The 22342-nt window shown below is 41.5% G+C and overlaps 2 protein-coding genes across 6 annotated transcripts; one reads left to right on the forward strand and one right to left on the reverse strand.

Annotated features, from left to right (window-relative positions):
- Window positions 1–839: 839 nt before the first annotated feature.
- LOC109907026 (GTPase-activating protein GYP7-like) lies at window positions 840–12262 on the reverse strand. Of its 3 annotated transcripts, none has more exons than XR_004204995.1 (10): window positions 11331–12262; window positions 9544–9729; window positions 9205–9323; window positions 8623–8726; window positions 6537–6604; window positions 5981–6127; window positions 5786–5872; window positions 4803–4951; window positions 2207–2348; window positions 840–2081 (listed from the first exon to the last, which is right to left on the reverse strand). XR_004204995.1 is itself a non-coding variant. In XM_020504827.2 (9 exons), the coding sequence occupies exons 1-9, from the start codon at window positions 11635–11637 to the stop codon at window positions 1919–1921; spliced, it is 1323 nt and encodes a 440-aa protein (XP_020360416.1). In that variant the 5' UTR covers window positions 11638–12258; the 3' UTR covers window positions 840–1918. The 3 variants fall into 3 exon arrangements, 1 of the variants encoding a protein (XP_020360416.1); XR_004204996.1 differs by having other exon boundaries at window positions 4795–4951; XM_020504827.2 differs by lacking the exon at window positions 4803–4951 and having other exon boundaries at window positions 11331–12258.
- Window positions 11382–20509, forward strand: LOC109907114 (uncharacterized). Of its 3 annotated transcripts, none has more exons than XM_020504896.2 (10): window positions 11382–11492; window positions 14734–14826; window positions 15057–15117; window positions 15214–15591; window positions 15693–15740; window positions 15880–15918; window positions 19289–19391; window positions 19556–19633; window positions 19776–19854; window positions 20175–20502. In XM_020504896.2, exons 2-10 carry the CDS (start codon window positions 14761–14763, stop codon window positions 20247–20249), a joined length of 927 nt encoding a protein of 308 aa, XP_020360485.1. In that variant the 5' UTR covers window positions 11382–11492; window positions 14734–14760; the 3' UTR covers window positions 20250–20502. The 3 variants fall into 3 exon arrangements, with proteins under 3 accessions (XP_020360485.1, XP_031658795.1, XP_020360490.1); XM_031802935.1 differs by lacking the exon at window positions 11382–11492 and adding an exon at window positions 11493–11600 and having other exon boundaries at window positions 20175–20509; XM_020504901.2 differs by lacking the exons at window positions 11382–11492; window positions 15057–15117 and having other exon boundaries at window positions 14728–14826; window positions 20175–20509.
- Window positions 20510–22342: the final 1833 nt, after the last annotated feature.

Genomic DNA, 22342 nt, shown 5'->3' on the forward strand with positions numbered 1-22342 from the left:
TAAATAAATAAATAAAAAATTCAAACAGGCTTGACAATAACTTTTGGCTTCATGCTACTTAAACACTGCTTAAACAATTTGAGATAAGCTTTAAGCTAGTTCTTAATGCTCCTCCGCAGCCAATAGCTGACATAAAGCATATTAGTGTCATTATGAGAGTGGGGTCATGTCCCTTGAATTGGACAGGAGCTGGCAAGTCAAGCTGAAAAAGCAGAGCTGAATGCAACGCTTCTTAGAAAAGGAGTTACCTTGCTCAGTCAGTTGTGCAACGCTTCAAAGATTACCACACAAACCACAGAACAACGGCTGCTCAATTCCACTGAAGCACTCCTCTTCCTTTCCTGTACAGAGACTAAGACGACGAGTACCGTGTCTCTAAAGAGTATATAATGACAGACAGCAGACGGCTCACTGAGATTCCATCAGGGAATCAGGTGGCTCAGCCAGGGAAAGTTCCAGGCCCACGTAGTTTGTGTGCCCATTCAGTGCTAGCCAACTAACTTTATCTGGTACAGGAGTTAGCGGAATTACTGTTAGACATTGCTGTTAGAAATGAGAAAAGGAAGACTATTGTATTTTCTCTGATTTATAAAAATAAATGTGAAACAAGTTTGTCCTGTCCACAGAGAAAGGAGGATTTCTCAGGGCATGTTTAACTTGGTTCACATGGTCTGGGGGCTGTTCAGTGATATAAGCACTGTGAGAAGACTACAGATATCTCCTACCAGCAACCGGCCTGTGGATTCACATTCATTAGAAAAGCAGGAAAGCAAGCAACAAAGCACATTCTAGTTTGTACAGTAAATGACATGCTGTAATGAATTGACAGTATTTTTGAATAAATGAAGCATTTTTTATATAGTTGTCTGAACCTTTCACTGCATGCTCCATGAAAATACTACACTAACCATGAAAGCATTTCACCAAGGGCTCAAGTCAAGTAGGTCACACAAAGGCTATTCTAAAAAGGTTAAATTAAGAAAAGATTCACACGCCTTTAATGTTTATTACATTTAGCCCTTACATAATAACAGTCCATACATACAATGACAATCCTGTCCCTCCAACATACTGAAACCTATTCTTCACTCTCCAACTCGCAGGCAGAGGAACTGAAATGTCAAGCAGCTATACATCTGGAAATAATCCTCCATTTTTTTATGAATTCACTCCTACCTGCCTTAACGCACTGGACACCTGAAAGTGACATCTCCTTTATGGCAATTAGCTGGATCCGAATAAAACATCTTTAAATAACCAAAAAACTAACCCAAACACATAATATCAAACTTTCACTAAGCAAGATTGTGACAGACATGTATATGCACATATAGTATTCCAGACAGTATTGGCACACTGTCTGGAAAGTATGCCAATACTGTCTGTCACAAAGTGTGCCAACCCTGAGGGATCTTGTAGAACTAATCGAACCTGACCCCACCTCCTGGCTCTTTCTCGGAACTGAACCAATGAACAGCTACTCCGGTCACACAGGTCCACTATGACACATAGTTCAGCAGCTGGCATCCTCTTTATATCCTTAGAAATACACTGACTAGAACAGGCATCCCCATAATTCTATTTCTATGTTTACCAATCACCAGGGAGTCACAACACATGCAAACTGTTGCTACATGCAATTTTTCAGTGGTCTTGATGCAGTTCCAAGACTTGTTTTCTTCCAGTAGTATCACATATTACGTAGTTGAATCTCAGATCAAGGGTGAGAACCCCTTTTGGACACATCATAGTCCTAGGTAGATCCCACAGCAATATTAATACTTCAACGTTAGTGGACAAGACATGTAAATAGTACACACTCCTCTCAGGAAATAAGTCCCTTGTTTTGAGTCCACCCCACAGTTACTACAGGTTGTAGCTGAATGTTCAAGAGGTTAAGTTAAGGACTGATCTGAGTTCAGGAGAAGAAGCTGCGGAGCTGGAACAAGAAGTGGTCCTCCTTGTTTTTACTTGTCCTGCAGCGGCCATTCATATAGTCCCAAGCAGAGCGCTTGCAGTAGTTGTAGAAATGCTCCTCTGCTTTCTTCAGTGTGAGGTTCAGGTCCAGAGTTCCCTGCAAACTGCACATAGAGAAACACGGAGCGAAAGACTGATGAGTCTGGCTGTATTGCTTTGTAATGACAAGGCAAATATTTCAGAGGATGGACGGACACACACACACACACACACACACAACCAAACAAACCTATTGGTGAACTGGATGAGCTGCACGTCGTTCCTACAGCTCAGCAGGGCATCTCTATTGTCCAATAATATGGTGGCACAGATGAAGAGTTCAAAGGTGAATTCCGTGTTGACGGCCTGTGCCTCAGACACTGGTTTATCCTCTGGAACCATCCCAGAACATCCGTTACAACACAAACAAACCATAAGAAGGACAACATACCATTGTTATAAGCAAATACAGAAGGACCAAAACGGGCTTCTGTAAATTCATATTACCAATTGTATGGACATATACACAACATGACCAAATGTATGTGGACACCTGCTCCTCGAACATCTCATTCCAAAATCAGCGGTGGTCCCGTTCTGTGAATTTGTGTGGCCTACCACTTCGTGGCTGAGCCGTTGTTGCTTCTATATATTTCCACTTTACAATATATAGTGTATTTGGAACCATAGGCTGTGCACTGTTTCTTATGTACTGTCACACATTATATACTGTCACACATAGCCTGGGACTTGGAAGGATGTCCACAGGAGAATACCGTCTGTCCTACACCGCGCCTACCGTCTCACCTATACCGCGCCTACCGTCTCACCTATACCGCGCCTACCGTCTCACCTATACCGCGCCTACCGTCTCACCTATAGGCGCCTACCGTCGCACCTATACCACGCCTACCGTCTCACCTATACCGCGCCTACCGTCTCACCTATAGGCGCCTACCGTCTCACCTATACCGCGCCTACCGTCTCACCTATACCGCGCCTACCGTCTCACCTATAGGCGCCTACCGTCTCACCTTCAGTTGAAGTCGGAGGTTTACATACACTTAGGTTGGAATCATTACTAATCGTTTTTCAACAACTCAAAAAATCTCTTGTTCACAAACTATAGTTTTGGCAAGTTGGTTAGGACATCTACTTTGTGCATGACACAAGTAATTTTTCCAACAATTGTTTACAGACAGATTATTTAATTTATAATTCACTGTACCACAATTCCAGTGGGTCATAAGTTTACATACACTAAGTTGACTGTACCTTTAAACAGCTTAGAAAATTCCAGAAAATGTCATGGCTTTAGAAGCTTCTGATAGGCTAATTGACATAATTTGAGTCAATTTGAGGTGTAGCTGTGGATGTATTTCAAGGCCTACCTTCAAACTCGGTGCCTCTTTGTTTAACATCATGGGAAAATCTAAAGAAATCAGCAAAGGCCTCAGAAATAAAATTGTAGACCTCCACAAGTCTGGTTCATCCTTGGGAGCGATTTCCAAATGCCTGAAGGTACCACATTCATCTGTACAAACAATAGTACGCAAGTATAAACACCATGGGACTACGCAGCCGTCATACCACTCAAGAAGGAGACTCGTTCTGTCTCCTAGAGATGAACGTACTTTGGTGCGAAAAGTGCAAATCAATCCCAGAACAACAGCAAAGGACCTTGTGAAGATGCTGGAGGAAACAGGTACAAAAGTATCTATATCCACATAACCTGAAAGGCTGCTCAGCAAGGAAGAAGCCACTGCTTCAAACCGCCATAAAAAAGCCAGACTACGGTTTGCAACTGCACATGGGGACAAAGATCTGACTTTTTGGAGAAATGAACTGGCCATAATGATCATCATTATGTTTGGAGGAACAAGGGGGATTCTTGCAAGCCGAAGAACACTATTCCAATCTTGAAGCACGGGGGTGGCAGCATCATGTTGTGGGGGTGCTTTGCTGCAGTGCAGGAGGGACTGGTGCACTTCACAAAATAGATGGCATCATGAGGGAGGAAAATTATGTGGATATATTGAAGCAACATCAAGACATCAGTCAGGAAGTTAAAGCTTGGTCGCAAATGGGTCTTCCAAATGGACAATGACCCCAAGCATACTTGGGGTATTGGGAGTGGCCATCACAAAGCCCTGACCTCAATCCCATAGAAGATTTGTGGGCATTACTGAAAAAGTGTGTGCAAGCAAGGAGGCCTATAAACCTGACTCAGTTACACCAGCTCTGTCAGGAGGAATGGGCCAAAATTCACCCAACTTATTGTGGGAAGGTTGTGGAAGGCTACCCGAAACTTTTGACCCAAATAAAACAATTTTAAGGCAACGCTACCAAAGACTAATTGAGTATGTACACTTTTGACCCACTCAGAATGTGATGAAATAAATAAAAGCTGAAATAAATCATTCTCTCTACTATTATTCTGACATTTCACATTCCTAAAATAAAGTGGTTAACCTAAATGACCTAAGACAGGGAATTTTTACTAGGATTAAATGTCAGGAATTGTGAAAAACTGAGTTTAAATGTATGTAAACTTCTGACTTCCATCTCACTTATACCGTGCCAACCGTCTCACCTCGACCGTGCCTACCGTCTCACCTCGACCGTGCCTACCGTCTCACCTCGACCGTGCCTACCGTCTCACCTCGACCGTGCCTACCGTCTCACCTCGACCGTGCCTACCGTCTCACCTCGACCGTGCCTACCGTCTCACCTAGACCGTGCCTACCGTCTCACCTAGACCGTGCCTACCGTCTCACCTAGACCGTGCCTACCGTCTCACCTAGACCGTGCCTACCTTCTCACCTAGACCGTGCCTACCTTCTCACCTAGACTGTGCCTGCGAGCAATCCTCTCCTGGTAGCGGGTGCGGTCCACCTGCTGGGAGATGAGCTCCTGGTGGTCACAGCTCAGGATCTCAAAGAGACGCAGGGCATCACAGTGCTCAAACTCTCTTTGGAAACCCAGCAGCAGCCATCTGGGAGAGGGGACACACAAGTGTAAGTATACATATTTCATGCAAATACACCCCCTCCAATTAGTGGATTCTGCCATTTGAGCCACACCTGTTGCTGACAGGTGTATAAATCGAGCACACAGTCATGCAATCTCCATAGACAAATATTGGCAGTAGAATGACCCGTACTTACGAGCTCACTGACTTCAACGTGGCACCGTCATAGGATGCCACCTTTCCAACAAGTCAGTTCATCAAATTTCTGCCCTGCTAGAGCTGCCCCGGTCAACTGTAAGTGCTGTTATTGTAAAGTGTAAACGTCTAGGCGCAACAACGGCTCAGCCGCGAAGTGGTAGGCCACACAAGCTCACAGAACGTGACCGCCGAGTGCTGAAGCGTGTAAAAACCGCCTGTCCTCAGTTGCAGCACTCACTACCGAGTTCCAAACTGCCTCTGAAAGCAATACATTTTATTTGTAAGCTTCATGAAATGGATTTCCATGGCCGAGCAGCTGCACACAAGTCTGAGATCACCATGCACCATGCCAAGCACCGGCTGGAGTGGTGTAAAGCTCACTGCCATTGGACTCTGGAGCAGTGGAAATGCGTTCTCTTCATGCTTCACCATCTGGCAGTCCGACGACAGAATTTGGGTTTGGCGAATGCCAAACATCTAGTGGAAAGCCTTCCCAGAAAAGTGGAGTCTGTTATAGCAGAAAAGGGGGGGACCAACTCCATATTAAAGCTCATGATTTTAGAATGAGATGTTCGACGAGTAGGTGTCCACATACTTGTGTAGTGTATGTACCTCAAACACATGTAGATGCAGTATATGTGTGTGTGTTGTGTTGTGTACCTGTGACAGAAGGTGAAACTCTCCATGCTGTGATCAGGTGGGTGTGGAGCTGAGGGTCCAACTCCTTCAGCAGTGCTGCCTCCAGCTCTGAGTGACAACAATCAAAACGTAAATAACATTACCTTATTATCAAGTCTAGCATATTATTACACATGTACAGAGAAGACAAAAAATGTATTAAAACTAACAACAAACCTATCTTCCTGTGCAGGCAGTCAGCGCGGAAGTCCTTGGAGAACTTCTCCATGTAGCAGGAGAAGCTCCAGTAGGTGTCCACCTCAGAGTCCAGAACCTCCAGGAATCGGCTACAAAGGTCATTCATCCCTTGGGCATAGCTTACCTCTGACCCCCAGCACATCAGCATGACACACACAGTATGAGGAAAGTAAGTAAATACAGTTACTTTAGCTTACTACTAAGACTAAGGGGATAATTTGAACATATATGCGTGTACATTTCTCATAAGTTCTGAATTTACTTCCATGGCAGATCGGGGCAGAAACGTACACGCACATGTGTCAAGTTAGGATTGTGTGACATTTTACTCCGCCAACATATATTTCGCCACTAGAGGGCTCTCTAACGACACTCTCTTTCAGTGGTTGGGTGACAACCGGCTCATGACTTTGATGACCAATATACAGTATTTGCAGCACTAAAAACTGAGATAGGCAGGATCAAAGATAAACAGAGAAAGAAAAAAAGAAAAAAAATGACAGAAGAGAAAGAGAGACAATAGGAGAGAGATTACCTGGGTGAAAAGCAGCATATGTGATGAGAATATCCCTCAACACCAGCAGGTTGCCCAAGCCTTCACCCCTGTAAAAGCAAACAAACCAAAAACACTAGGGTTGCAAAGGGGGAGAAAGTTACCGGTAACGTTACTAGTACACTACTGGAATATTGGACACTTTCTAGGATTTTAGGTAATTTTCGTAACATATAAAATAAGATGTTTTAAAATGTGACAAAGCTGTTAAACATAATCCTTAATATGACACATTAATTTTTGAATAAAGTTGGTGTTTAATATGAGTGTTTCAGCATAGAAAGGATATTCCATCTTTTTTTATACGCTTTTCTTTATTTGACTATGGGTATGTCAATATGTCTTTGTTGTAAACGTTTTGGGGCTGAACTGGTGGCAGTTGTGAAAGGTAAATAGTTGGAAGAGTTGCAGAAGTAATTGCAAACAATTTCATGATATTTCCTATGTTTTTTCATTATGTAGGTCTATACACTAGAACAGGGTTTCCAGGTCTTTTTCTTTGCAACCGCACCATGTAAAAACAGTGATGTAATAAAAGGCCAATGTTTCCTTTTTTAATTGGGTCTATGGCAGTCTATTACAAATCAGTTTGACAGTACTTCAATCTAAAGGAAGTGTGGTTTGAGGCGACTGAAATGCATCAGAAATGTATTGGGAAGTTCAGAAGATCATCAAGCAATCATTTTACATGGTATTCTGTGTAGAAAAGATCATAATTGATGATATTCTATTCACCCAGTCTGATTTAGAGCCTTGTCTTGTCCACTCTGTTCTAATGAGTCCTGCGCAGCTTGAGGGAAACAGAAGACACATACGTATTGCTTATCTTTCAGCGAAGGGGTCATAATATTTTGTAGCTTAAACCGTAAAAGAAATTGAGACACATTTGTAGGAAGAAAACAGAAACTGCTCTGTTTATTACAACCGTATCTAGTGGCTACTGGAGGTTGCTGACAGAACCCCGGTTCTATGAACCAAGAGCAATTATTTATTTATTTTTTATTTCAGTCGCAACCCCTAGTTTGGGAAACGCTGCACTAGAAACTAATAGACAATATGGACACACAGATGTAAAGATGAAGAAAATATCACTATTTTATATGAATATTTTTTTAAGTTACCATAGATAAATTAACTGTTAATTACCAAAATGACTGACAAAATCTGATAACTTTGGTACATCACCAGTAGTTTTGCAACCCTCGTTAAAACAAATCAGATCAAATACACTGATACCTCGCACAAAAAGACTGAGAGCCTTAAAATGAGAAACTACATGTAGCCTACTGGCTTTATATGGGTTGTAATGTCAAGCTAAAAACCTTTAACGTTGTAACGACACAGCCTTATTATCCTAAAACCAACAACAGATAGTCAGTGTGTCACTGCTTACACATGTTGATAAAACGAACACTTAAAGCCCTACTCCAATTTGCCCTGTTGATTTAAGTGTTGAACTGTTTGGAGCTGACAGCCTGACAGAGGAGTTTAAACATAAATCCTGTAAAGCTTCCTGTTTCTGTATTGAGCAATGTTCCCTGTAAAGGCATCAGCATGCTTTAGTTCGCCTGGTGCCTAGCCGAGCTCGGCTAACCGAAACCAAACGAATGCGATCGCTTACTCCAATAAAAAAACCTTCGCTTGAAAAACTAGAAAAAAAAAGTGGCAATAGTACTGTTTGTCCATTTTGAGATGCCGAAGCCAGTATACACTTCCTCAATAAATCAGGATTAATTTAAGATAAAATTAATAACAGATGTCTTGAGTTGGAGGTTTTTCCAGAGGAGATCTTAATCGTGCAATATTGCATCTGACTAGAATGTTTGGTGCAGTATTTCTCAAGTGAACAAAATGTGCATGAGGACGAGTCATCTCTCGTTGAATGACAACGGGCACTTCATTGAAGAATCCCTACTGGTGACCAATCTCCGACAAGGGGGTGTAGACTCTGGCTACCGACTTACTATTTGATCACCACAAAGTAGAGAATTCATCTGTGAGCTAATTTCATTGGTGCTCTGTCTCAATGTACAGAGACTGAAGTTGATAATGAACTAAAGCCACTCACAAGTAGTAGAGTAGGTCTCGGTCTGTCCGAGGCACGTCCTTGTCGATGATTCGGATGGCCTCTTGGAACTCCTCCAGATCAAAGGTCACCCGCTCAAACAACACCTGGGTTCAGGGGTCAGAGAAACAAAGATATCAGTGATCAGATGGACTATGTCATCATCTTAGACTTCAGTCTGTAACATACTGTAGACTGTAAAGGTCTGTAACAAGACATGTCAACCTCTGAGAGTGTGACCAGCTGTTAAGAGATTGTAAAATATAATATTCAGTGATGCGATGACAGAGTGGATTATATTGACATGTCCATGACTAAAACACACAGTTTGTAACCTAACACCCATATCCTGGTGCAATATAAACTGACAACATTTCAAACAGACCCAAGCTAAATTACTGTAGTACATTTTCAATGCATAGCACTTCTGTTGAACATATGAACTATGAATAAGTGAATGGTCAATAGAGAACCTTTATGGTAATTTTGATCTCTTATACACTCAAAAATGTAAAGAGGGAGAAGCAGTTAAACCATATACTTTGCAGGGGGTTCTGTGTGTACTTTTTGAGGCTGGTGGTTTACCTGGGCCTGTAGCTCCAGGAAGGACAGCCTCTCCCTGACCTCATCACTCTGGTTCTGAGCCTGCAGATGGACCCTTTCCTGCCTCACATCGTAGTACCGCACTGCTGCCACCAACTCAGCTAGAAACACACACAGGGAGGGAGGAAGAGAATGGGAGGCAGGTGAGCGTGAGTGAAGGAAGCAACTTTACAGGAGGAAACCAGAGAGAATTTACAAAATTGGTTGAGCTCAGATTCCAGCATAAAGTTGATGAGTCTAGAATGAGGTGCTGAACAACAATAGATAGCAAGAGAGAGAGAAAGAGAGAGGAGTATAAGTTGATCTACATCCGGGCCCTACCATCGGTGCCATTTATACGCAGTCGGACGGCGGCAGGAAAAAGCTGCTGCCACTTCCTCTTCATGGAGTGGTAGCGGATGTTGAGCTGCTCCTGCAGTAGGGGGCGCTCCAGAGAGGTGGAGCTGCAGGGGTACATCCCAAACAGGAAACGCCACACCTGGCCACGCTCCGAAGGGGACACACCACCTAGACACATACAGCACAGGTTGAGTCCAGATACTTTACAATGGCTTCTTTCCTCCTGTGTGTTCCTTTTCCTCACTGATGGGAAACAACTGGACAGGTGAGAGATGCAATGACATGTCCACTTGGTGTTCTGGACTGGTGGGTCTCTCTTTAGCTTTTCAACAGAATCGACTCAGTTATATATATATATATTTTACCTTTATTTAACTAGGCAAGTCAGTTATGAAAAAATTCTAATTTACAATGACAGCCTACACCGGCCAAACCCTAACAACGCTGGGCCAATTGTGCGCTGCCCTATGGAACTTCCAAACACGGACGGTTGTGATACAGCCTGGAATCTAACAGCGTCTGTAGTGACGCCACTAGCACTGAGATGCAGTGCCTTAGACCTCTACGCCACGTGGGAGATAAAGTGGCTAATTTATTCCTTCTAGCTAATTTATCCCTAAACAAACTAGGCTTTTCAAGGAATGAGTGGCTTATAATGGTTAGTCTGCAAAACAAGTCTTGATCCCCAGCGTGGAGACCTTTATCCCCCTTCTTAGAACTCTGACAGTGATCATTATATAATGTTTTTGCACCATAGTCAATGCAGCTAATGATATCGCACCAGAGGAGAGTTGGAATGTGCATCGATGAAAAGGGGGGATTTTTCCCCATGTTCCTGGTTACATTTTCTGATAAACCCAGTCACAGTAGTAACCCCTCTGTAGTAGTATACCATGTACCTAGCTCACAGAACTCTACCTTGCGTGCAATGGAAGACTCATGACTCATGATTTTCAGCACAATGAAGCCCTAGGGGTTCCTAAGTCAGTGAGGGGTTCAGTGTTTACAGTCAACACTATGCACCCTGAGTCCTACATCTTGGTCATATACATGTAGCCGTTTCCCCTAACCACTGTTACATGGTCAGAAATTTTGTCATCCCTAAATGGTTAAGGTTATGATTGGTAGTTGGATAATCTGATCCTAGATCTGATGTTAAGGTCCATTTCACCCTGAGCTTGAAAACATGCGAGTGAAGGCCCTGAGTGTACCGGTGACTGTACACACTGATGCAGATAGAAGCTAGAAAGTATACTGTCCCCAGCTATTCACCCATTCAGCTCAGGATCAACTGTGTGTGGACTGTTGATGTCATACCCACAAACCATGATTGATGGATTTCATGTGAATAATGATTTTTCCTCCTTCTGAACATAATCTGTCAGATCACACCAACGTCTTGACTGGTAACTGTAAAACCAAACCATTGTCTGTTTCTAAAAGTCATTTTGGGAGTCTTTGCTTGAGGGGTCTCAGTGAGGTTTGATTACATGGCTTTCTAGAGAATGGTTGAACTGTAGTGCAGTCAGCTAGCTCCCCAGGAAAATATCACTTGACTTCCTCTTGACTTGTAGATAGAGCAATACCAAATATGGGAAACAATTTAACTTTACTTAATTTAAACGTTATGATAGGCTCCAGCATACTGGCCCATAATGTTTAAATATGAAATAATTGTCAATCAATGAATATGTTGAATTATGAATTGCTGAATTGGCAGTGATTTATGCCCATCAATTTCTCTTTAGCATATCGTATCCCATCCTTACCATTCTTGAAAATGTGCATCCGCAGCCTGGAATCGTCCACTCTCCCTTCTACGTCCATAACGCCAGGTAACCCGAGAGGTGTCGTGGAAGGAGCAGGAGCGTTTACCAATGGTACTTGGTACAACTGCTGGTTGCCAAACTCCGCCGTGACATGATTGGCAGGTGAACTTCTTTCCGTTGTTCCATTATTGCCCTTTGTTTTAATAAGGGGAGTCCCACATACCCCGAGTTCTTTGGCGGTACTTTCACGACCGGGAATATCGAGTGCAGGTGAGTGCGGTAGCCCGTTCTCCTGTAGAGTGTCCATGATGTATATTCTCACTAACGACACGAAGTGTAAAACACAAACATTCCTCCCCGTGAAACCGGTTTGAGTGCCCGCTACATTTGTTTGTTGCAAAATAAAAAGTTGCGTTTTACGTTCCTTTCACTTTTATGTTTATGCTGCACTCCGATTTTAAATGGAATATCCTTCAATACACAGGAGTTAGGACATTTCCCAGTTCAGGCAGGAATCCATGATGTGTAAGACTTCTATGCTCTGCCCACTTAAACCTCACGACCAAAGATCTTCCTGTGAGTCAGTCATTTGACTGAACCTTACTGTTTTGTGTGTGAGGCCTACATTCGGGTTTTTATGTCGGGTTGAAAGCCGCAATTCTTCCGCTACATGCGCATTTTAACGCTTACCTAGTGGTTTTTACGAGATAACTAGTTCTACTGTATAAGGCTAGGCTACACATGGTCAATCTGACATAAGCGTTTGAAAGTGAAACGCCTTCATTCATATTCTTGGCATTTTATGATGGACTAGGCCTACAGCTAACGAGTCTAAACTGCTCTTTTATCACCCTACACCCAAATATTTACATTTCCTCCCACACTATGAATGGAAGTGGTCTGTGAAATGCAAATTCAGTGCAATACTTAAAGTCAAAATCAAATCAAATTAATTTATATAGCCCTTCGTACATCAGCTGATATCTCAAAGTGCTGTACAGAAACCCAGCCTAAAACCCCAAACAGCAAGCAATGCAGGTGTAGAAGCACGGTGGCTAGGAAAAACTCCCTAGAAAGGAGTTCTAATTAATGACTAATATAATGACCATACAATATGTTGGGCAAGACAAAAGAGAGTATACAATAGTGAAACTAGATGCACCTGTTTAGATCTCTCCTATAGTTAACATTGGGGTTTGTGTCTGCCAACTGCACAAAACTAAATTAAAACCCAAACAAGATAAAAACCATTACCTTTGAGAAGGATGATCACAATTAGGACAATGTGAAAGGTAGTCATTCCTTACAGCAACAAGAAGAGCCAAATAATTAGCATGTTGTATTATACCTAAAGTCAGATTTTATGGGTTGAATAGTGGAAGAATTTCATCCAGACAAGAGATTCAAAGAAGAAATTGACTACATTTGTCATTAAAGTCTTACCTTATGCCCCCAAATAGTACTGCAACAATTACAATAACCAACTTTAATTCCTTAACTTCCATTTCCTGTTGCTCTAGCTACACTGTTGAGGTTAAAAAAAATATATAGAGATGAGTCAAACCCACTGTGGGTTCCAATGTAGGTTTTTGTGAGCAAATGTCAGTTGGTTGTGGATATCAGAAATATTTAATGTTTAAATCATTGACCTTGCAAAGGCCTAAAGAATAAAAAGTGGTTTTGTTTTTCTACTTTAAAAGTTCCAGAGAGGGGTGAGAGAAAGACAGAGAGGGGTGAAAGATAGAGAGGGGTGAGAGAAAGACAGAAGGGGGTGAGAGAAAGACAGAGAGGGGTGAGAGAAAGACAGAAAGGGGTGAGAGAAAGACAGAGAGGGGTGAGAGAAAGACAGAAGGGGGTGAGAGAAAGACAGAAAGGGGTGAGAGAAAGACACAGAGGGGTGAGAGAAAGACAGAGAGGGGTGAGAGAAAGACAGAGAGGGGTGAGAGAAAGACAGAGAGGGGTGAGAGAAAGACAGAGGGGTGAGAGAAAGACAGAGAGGGGTGAGAGAAAGACAGAGGGGTGAGCGATAAAGAGGTGAGAGAAAGACAGAGGCGTGAGAGATAGAGAGATCGAGACAGGGATGAGAGAAAGGCAGAGAGATTATATGAGAAATGTTTTCTGCGTTCCTGATCATGCATCAGTTACACTCATACTCACTACCCCACAATCCCCACCCCGTGGCAGCCCCTCTCTAACATAATACCTAGCTAACAGCGCTCTACCTTGTGTGCAATGGAAGCCTCATGACTCTCAGCTTTTCAGCATGACAAAATCTCTTCGGCAACCACAGGTTAGAGAGGATTGTGTTTACAGTCCAAAACTGTACATTTCTGTACATGTACATTTTTAGTTACCCATGGGTTCTGGGATCGAAGCCATAAGTTTCCTGACCGGTAAAATGTTGTGTTTTTTAAACGTTCTGAGAACAGACTTAACAATTTAGCCTGTTCTGGGAATGTTCATTTTTAGGGTACAGGGAGGTTCTGAGAACATTTCATCATGGAACCCTGAAAGTTTTCCTGGGACATTTTATTAACATTCTGAGATCAAAATGATAGGCTATTTGAAGGTAATTAAACAACATTCTGAGAACATGTTTCAATAACACTGTTGGCTTAGTTTGGGTTAACTGTTTTGAACCCATGGAAATTCATTTGTTTAGGCATTTATTATTGTTGTGGCAAGGCATCGGTGAGATTCAAACCTATGATCTTCTGTTTTCTATTCATGGATTAGTCCACTGCGCCAACAGGATGTACAAACAGGCCCAATTTAAAAAATGTATTGTGGTTTTTATGGAAAGTTATCTTAATGTTCTGAGAACATGACGTTAAATAGAACCATGAGGAAAACCTGCAGAAAACATGCTGAAGTGCTGAAATTCCCACCTAAGAAACATACGGTTCTCAAAACATAATGTGCCATCTGGGTATCCTGCACCGTTCCCAGAATGTTGTGGGAAGGTTGTGTTCAAAATAACCATAGGACAACCACACTCTCACCAAGCTCTAAGAAGGGGCGGCAGGCAGCCTAGTGGTTAGAGCGTTGGACTAGTAAAGGTTGCAAGATCAAATCCCCATGCTGACAAGGTCAAATCTGTCATTCTGCCCCTAAACAAGGGTAGTTAACCTACTGTTCCTAGGCTGTCATTGAAAATAATAATTTGTTCTTAACTGACTTGCCTAGTTAAATAAAGGTAAAAGAAGAAACATATGGTTCTCAGAACATTATGTGCTAGCTGTGTCTCAAGTAATTAGCCAACTTTCAGTTTTCACATTTACACTAAACTTCCTCAATTTGTTTTGTTCAACCACCATCATTGTTAAGTAACAGGAAATATACATGCAATACTTTTGACACCACTCTCGTTATAACTGCTTGTCACTCATTTTATTGGAAGCAGTTGGCTTTTAAGACATGTCCCGGTGCCATGGTCACTGCTGGTGTTTTCCTTGGACCTGTAGCCTCATGTTTTGGCACCTCTTTTCACAACACAGTGAGTATCCTCCGTAGATTTGGGTTTTTATTTTGTTGTTGCTGAACCAAAATTATTTCCCAGTGCTTTACAGTCTGCTATGCTTGTTGGTCAGTGGTAATGTTGTGTTTGGTTTGACACAATTATGATGGGAGCGCCATCTGACACCAGGCATCTTTAACACAACATGTAAACGACATTAGGAATCCGATGCGTCATTAGTTAACTTTTAAATCTCTCTGTTGGACCAGATGAGCCCATTGATGTGGATTGTGATGATGCTCATTTTGTCTCAGGCCTCTGGCACTAGTGGTATGTGAATCATTTTTATGTCAATATGCACTCAGTGTTTTGTTATGTCTAAACAACATGAACTGAATAATACTTTTGTCGTTAATTTAAACACAGGTGTGGTTTGGAAAGCTGATTACCCGAAAGTTGTTTTTACCAAATTGGGAGAAGATGTGACCATACCATGCAATGTTACCTATCCCCCGTCCCAATCTAAAGGGCCTATCCAAGCATACTGGAAACGCTGGGGAAATACTCAACTAAACATCAATGATAACGACAAGAATGAATTCCTCTATCACCCCAACAACACATTCGTCATCAAGAGTTTTCAAACCAGGACCAACCTGACAGGAAATATCACCAAGGGAAACTGCTCCCTGAAGATCAATATAATTCAACATGGCGACATTGGGCACTTCTACTACTTGAGAATTGCCACTGGAGCCGACAACTTCAGTTTTAAAAAAGAACTTGTCTCCATTCAAATATCTGGTAAGCAGTAGAGGATGCAATGTAAAGTGGCTTTGTTCAGTGCAGTGTGTCATTCCTTTGATTTGGAGGAAACTAATCCCTACTGTATTTTTTCCATTCAGGAACCTCCGGGACTATTTCAACCATACCAAAGGACATGTCAAACACAGGTGAAATACTCAGCTTAGAATTTTCACGTACACACCGAATTTAAAATGTTACTCTGAATCAGATATTGGTTTACTTTAGAAATGACTAGTGGACCTGACACAGTTGATAACAGCAATAACAATGTCTTTGTCTTCTCAGTTGATTCCACAACTACAGTCCCACTAACCACCACAGAAAGTAAGTAGCCTCTAGTAGACACTGCTATATCTACAGGGCCTTCAGAGAGTATTCATACCCTTTGACTTATTCCACATGTTGTTGTGTTACAGCCTGAATTCAAAATGGATTCAATATTTTTTTTTCTCTCACCTATTTACACCACAGGAGGTTGCTGGCACCTTAATTTGGGAGGACAGGCTCGTGGTAATGACTGAAGCAGAATTAGTGGAATGGTATCAAATACATCAAACACATGGTTGCCATGTGTTTGATGCCATTCCATTTACTCCGTTCCAGCCATTATAATGAGCCATCCTCCCCTCAGCAGCCTCCACTGATCTACATAAAATAGCCCATTGTGAGAAAGATAAAACATGTTTTTAGAAACTATTGAAAATGAAATAATGAAATAGCTTATTTACGTAAGTATTCACAACCCTGAGTCAATACATGTTATAATCAGCTTTGGCAGTGATTACAGCTGTGAGTCTTCCTGGGTAAGTCTCTAAGAGCTTTGCACACTTGAATTGTACAATATTTGCACATAGTTTTTTTAAATTCTTCAAGCTCTGTCAAGTTGGATGTTGATCATTGCTCTTGAAGCTAGGTGGCACTATTTTTATTTTTGGAAAAATAACGTTCCCAAAGTAAACGGCCTATTTCTCAGCACCAGATGCTAGAATATGCATATAATTGACAGCTTAGGATAGAAAACACTCTAAAGTTTCCAAAACTGTAAAAATATTGTCTGTGAGTATAACATAACTGATATTGCAGGCGAAAGCCTGAGAAAAATCCAATCAGGAAGTGACTCTTATTTTGAAAGCTCTGTGTTCCTATGCGTCCCTATTGACCATTGAAAGGCATATCAACCAGATTCCTTTTTTCTATGGCTTCCCTAAGGTGTCTACAGCCTTTAGACATAGTTTCAGGCTTTTATTTTGGAAAATGAGCGTGAACGACCACATTACGTAAGTGGTCAGGTGGGGGCTCTCAGAGTGATTTTTGCGCAAAAGAGAGAGGCGGCCTTGTTCCTCCCGGTCCTAGTGAAAAGCCAACTGTCCCGGTTGATATATTATCGAATAGATATTTGAAAAACACTTTGAGGATTGATTATAACACACGTTTGCCATGTTTCTGTCGATATTATGGATATAATTTGGAATATTTGTCTGCGTTGTCGTGACCGCTATTTCCGGTGGATTCCTGGGCATAACGCACCAAACTAACGGAGGTATTCGGATATAAAAAAGATCTTTATGGAAAAAAGGAACATATGCTGTCTAACTGGGAGTCTTGTGAGTGAAAACATCCAAAGATCATCAAAGGTAAACGGTTAATTTGATTGCTTTTCTGATTTTCGTGACCAAGCTTCCTGATGCTAAGTGTACATAATGCTATGTTAGGCTATCGAGAAACTTACACAAACGTCTGTATTGCTTTCGCTGTAAAGCATCATTTCAAAATCTGAGACGACAGGGTGATTAACAAAAGGCTAAGCTGTGTTTCGCTATATTTCACTTGTGATTTCATGAATATGAATATTTTCTAGTAATATTTTTTTACTGTTGCGCTATGCTATTCAGCGTTGCTGATGACACATATACTGGATCCGGGATGGGTAGTTCTAAGAGGTTTTTAACAGACATTTTCAAGTCTTGCCATAGATTTTGGTAAGCAACTCCAGTGTAGATTTGGCCTTGTGTTTTAGGTTATTGTCCTGCTGAAAGGTGAATGTGTCTTCCCGTGTCTGTTGGAAAGCAGACTGAACCAGGATTTCTTCTAGGATTTTGCCTGTGCTTATCTCCATTCCATATTTTTTTTTTTTACTCCATAGTCATTGCTGATGACAAGTATACCCATAACATGATGCATCCACCACCATGCTTGAACGTATGAAAAGTGGTACTCAGTGATGTGTTAGATTTCCCCCAAACATAATGTTTTGTATTCGGGACATAAATGTAACAAAAATAATAATAATTTGCCAACAGGATGCATGCTTTGGAATATTTTTATTCCGTACATACTTCCTTCTTTTCACTCTGTCAGTTAGGTTAGTATTGTGGAGTAACTACAATGTTGTTGATCCATCCTCAGTTTTCTCATATCACAATCATTAAATTCTGTAATTGAAATCACTGTGTGGCCCATACATTTTCCATAGGCTTGAAGTCAGCGTTTTGTGATGGCCACTCCAATACCTTGACTTTGTTGTCCTTAATCCATTTTGCCACAACTTTGGAAGTATGCTTGGGGTCATTGTCCATTTGGAAGACCCATTTGCAACCAAGCTTTAACTTCCGGACTGATGTCTTGAGATGTTGCTTCAATATATCAACATAATTTTCCATCTTCATGATGCCATCTATTTTGTGAAGTGCACCAGTCCCTCCTGCAGCAAAGCACCCCCACAACATGATGCTGCCACCCCCGTGCTTCACGGTTGGGATGGTGTTCTTCGGCTTGCAAGCCTCCCCCTTTTTCTCCAAACATAACAATGGTCATTATGGCCAAACAGTTCTATTTTTGTTTCATCAGACCAGAGGACATTTCTCCAAAAAGTACGTTCTTTGTCCCAGTGTGCATTTGCAAACCGTAGTCTGGCTTTTTTATGGCAGTTTTGGAGCAGTGGCTTCTTCCTTGCTGAGCTGCCTTTCAGGTTATGTCGATATAGGACTCATTTTACAGTGGATATAGATACTTTTGCTTTTGTTTCCTCCAGCATCTTCACAAGGTCCTTTGCTGTTGTTCTGGGACTGATTTGCACTTTTTGCACCAAAGTACGTTCACCTCTAGGAGACAGAACGCGTCTCCTTCCTGAGCAGTATGACGGCTGCGTGGTCCCATGGTGTTTATACTTGCATACTATTGTTTGTACAGATGAATGTGTTACCTTCAGGCGTTTGGTAATTGCTCCCAAGGATGAACCAGACTTGGAGCTCTACAATTTTCTTTCTGAGGTTTTGGCTGATTTCTTTTGATTTTACCATGATGTCAAGCAAAGTCACTGAGTTTGAAGGTAGGCCTTGAAATACATCCACAGGTACACCTCCAATTGCTCAAATGATGTCAGTTAGCCTATCAGAAGCTTCTAAAGCCATGACATCATTTTCTGGAATTTTCCAAGCTGTTTAAATGCACAGTCAACTTTGTGTGTGTAAACTTCTCACCCATTGGAATTGTGATACAGTGAGTTGTAAGTGAAATAATCTGTCTGTAAACAATTTTTGGAAACATTACTTGTGTCGTGCACAATGTAGATGTCCTGACCAACTTGCCAAAACGATAGTTTGTTAACAAGGAATGTATGGAGTGGTTGAAAAACAAGTTTTAATGACTGCAACCTAAGTGTATTCCTCAGTCCTAATCAGAATGTTTTTCACAGACACGCTACCCAAGGCCACATATATTGCCACCACGGTCTCAGTGGTTGCAGTTCTACTGGTTGCTGTATTGGGGATTGTTTGGTTCTTCAAGTACAGGAAAAGGTGGGTCCGGTTGATGGGTGTCCCCAGAGGGATGCACTCCAGCTTGACTGACATTGATCCATTTCTATAGCAACATCTTGTCCTCTGCCTTATATTAGTCACTGCAGATACATTTTAAATACATTTTTCTCACATTCACTAAAATAACTGAATTGATTTAATAGGGCCAGGGGTGTCACTAAGCAAGAGTCTGGATATTATGCTAATTTCACCATGACAACTCCAACGACCAAACCTGAAAGGTATGCTTAAAACTATGAAACATCCTTCAGTAAATTTCTAGTTTGACATATTTAGTTTTTTCTTCTGAACATTACTCTAAAATGTGTTCTTTGAGTTGACCTACAGTGTCAGTGAGATACTTGTCTTCCCCTATCTCCACAGAGTCAATACTACAAAGAAAGATGACACCCAAGTTCCTCCTCCAAAGGTCATTGATGAGCCCGTCTATGGCAACGTCCAGGTACATTACAGCACCCTGAGCAGATCTGTTTTAAACTGACAGTACTCTTTATAGTGATATCAACAGTCTAAATGTACTAAGTCATCATCTTTGGACATTATGGTCTTTACCCACTGGGCACACACTGGTTGACTCAACGTTGTTTCCATGTCATTTCAATGACATGACATTGAAGCAACGTGAAATAGACGTTGAGTTGACATCTGTGGCCAGTGGGTACTATATATGTTTACCATGTTGGCCATTTAGTGTTGTGCGCATAGCTTGATGATAGGGAAAGGGTTAACTTCCCTGCCTGATTTCTCCATTTCTCTTTACAGGGTCCAGACGATCCGATGGACAGTATGGATCAAATGGACAGTGTATATGCAAATGTGGATCATGCAAAACAGTGATGAAGCTGCATCTCAGATATCAGCACTGCTTAATAATGCTTGTTGAATGTGTGTGTGTGTGTGTGTTTATCTTGATTGTTTTCTTGTCAAAAGGCAGCTTACAGTGTCAGCCCTCATTTCTAGTATCCTGTTTGACTTTCACTTGGTTAGACAATAATATGTGCAGTTTGTTTGTTAAATGTAATATACATAATTCAGTATGTAACTATTTTTTAAAGGACTGGCTTTCAAATAAACATACTTACTGAGATGATATGCTACCGGTTGTTTGATTCAATCTATGTCAAAACATTTCACAAAAGCAGCTCTCACAGTCCTATATTGAAAAGCATTCACAACTAAACGTAACATTTGTGCTGAGTTGGACAGAAACAATATATTGCCAGATGTTGTTTTTTTTTTGACAGTCTTTCTGGGTAGTCATGAGTGAGTGAAGTCATACACACGAGATTCACTTGTCAAAGTGAATACATGTTTAGAGTTTTGATTGGTTGAGTTTTAAGTTTTATATGTTGCGTATGTGAACAAAAAGTATATAATAAGAAGCTTTGCAGACTGCCACTGTTAGCTTTTTTTTTCAGAGGGGATGCATATATAGGCCTTGATTTTGGTACTCAAATGCAAAGTCTCAGGGTAAGAGTGGGTGAAACTCTGGCATATTACTGGACATGAACTAAGCAAACACAGAAAAGGTACCTCTGTGTTCTTATTTTTTTGGTTCAAACTCATACATTGTCTTCTGTGAATGAGAGCTTTTCCAATTGCTTTGGTTTTAGGATTTCATCTCTGGCATCGGTTTTAACACATTCCCTCTCTTTTCTTCCACAGTCACCTGTGATGGAGATCAAACTGCTGTTTCATATTTTATTGATATACGGTATCTCCTTAAAACCTCTTAAGGATCGGACTCTTTTTTTCCAATTTTTATCTAAAATTACGTACCCAAATCTAACTGCCTGTAGCTCAGGACCTGAAGCAAGGATATGCATAGTCTTGATACTGTTTGAAAGGAAACACTTTGAAGTTTGTGGAAATGTAAAATTAATGTAGGAGAATATGACATGTTAGATCTGGTAAAAGATAATATTATCATTATTATTATTTATTTTTTCATCATCTTTGAAATACAAGCAAAAGGCCAGAATGTATTATTCCAGCTTAGGCACAATTTTGGCCACTAAATGGCAGCAGTGTATGTGCAAAGTTTTAGGCTGATCCAATGAACCATTGCATTTATGTTCAAAATTTTGTATCAAGTCTGCCCAAACGTACCTAATTGGTTTATTAATACATTTTCAAGTTCATAACTGTGCACTCTCCTCAAACAATAGCATGGTATTCTGTGCAGTTAGATTAACAAGAATTTAAGCTTTCTGCCCATATCAGATATGTCTGTCCTTGTCACACCCTGATCTTTTCACCTGTCCTTGTGCCTGTCTCCACCCCACTCCAGGTGTCACCCATCTTCCCTGCTATCCCCTGTGTTTTTATACCTGTGTCGTCTGTCTGTCTGTCTGTGCCAGTTCGCCTTGTTTGCCAAGTCAACCAGCGTTTTTCTCTGAGCTCCTGTTTTTCCCATTCTGTGTTTTTCTCTCATCCTCATGGTTCTGACCCATGTCTGTCCTGACTTTGAGCACGCCTGCCTGAACATTCTGCCTGACCCTGACCCCGAGCCTGCCTGCCGCCCTGTACCATTTTGGACACTGACCTGGTTACGAACTCTTGCCTGTTCCCAACCTTCCTTTTGCCTGAACCTTGGACTATAATAAATGTCAGAGCTCAAACCATCTGCGTCCCGTGTCTGCATCTGGGTCTTGCCTTGTGTCGTTATAGTCCTGGGAAATGTACTTGTTACTTACAACTTCATGCTAATCACATTAGCACACGTTAGCTCAACCGCCCCCCCCCCGGGGGGGGGGGGTAATTTCCTGATAATATTACAGCAGTCATGTTTGTGCAAGCGGTCTATGTACACTAGGAAGAATTTATTTGAACTCTTGATTGACTTGAGGCCAATGACTGCTCCAGTAATCCATGGGGTCCAGTCTCAGGTCAGCAGACGTCCCATGTATCCTGTACATTCAGGTACCCTC

Source organism: Oncorhynchus kisutch, linkage group LG2 (genome assembly GCF_002021735.2).
Source record: "Oncorhynchus kisutch isolate 150728-3 linkage group LG2, Okis_V2, whole genome shotgun sequence".
Classification (NCBI taxonomy): domain Eukaryota; kingdom Metazoa; phylum Chordata; class Actinopteri; order Salmoniformes; family Salmonidae; genus Oncorhynchus; species Oncorhynchus kisutch.

Coding starts and splice junctions, on each gene's coding strand:
- LOC109907026 (XM_020504827.2), bottom strand. CDS start 11,637: ATGGACACTCTACAGGAGAACGGGCTACCGCACTCACCTGCACTCGAT. Junction 9,324..9,543: donor GCGTATAAATGGCACCGATG/GTAGGGCCCGGA, acceptor GTGTGTTTCTAG/CTGAGTTGGTGGCAGCAGTG. Junction 5,873..5,980: donor CTGCCTGCACAGGAAGATAG/GTTTGTTGTTAG, acceptor GTTGTCACTCAG/AGCTGGAGGCAGCACTGCTG.
- LOC109907114 (XM_020504896.2), top strand. CDS start 14,761: ATGGTCACTGCTGGTGTTTTCCTTGGACCTGTAGCCTCATGTTTTGGC. Junction 15,741..15,879: donor AAAGGACATGTCAAACACAG/GTGAAATACTCA, acceptor TTGTCTTCTCAG/TTGATTCCACAACTACAGTC. Junction 19,392..19,555: donor TTCTTCAAGTACAGGAAAAG/GTGGGTCCGGTT, acceptor TTGATTTAATAG/GGCCAGGGGTGTCACTAAGC.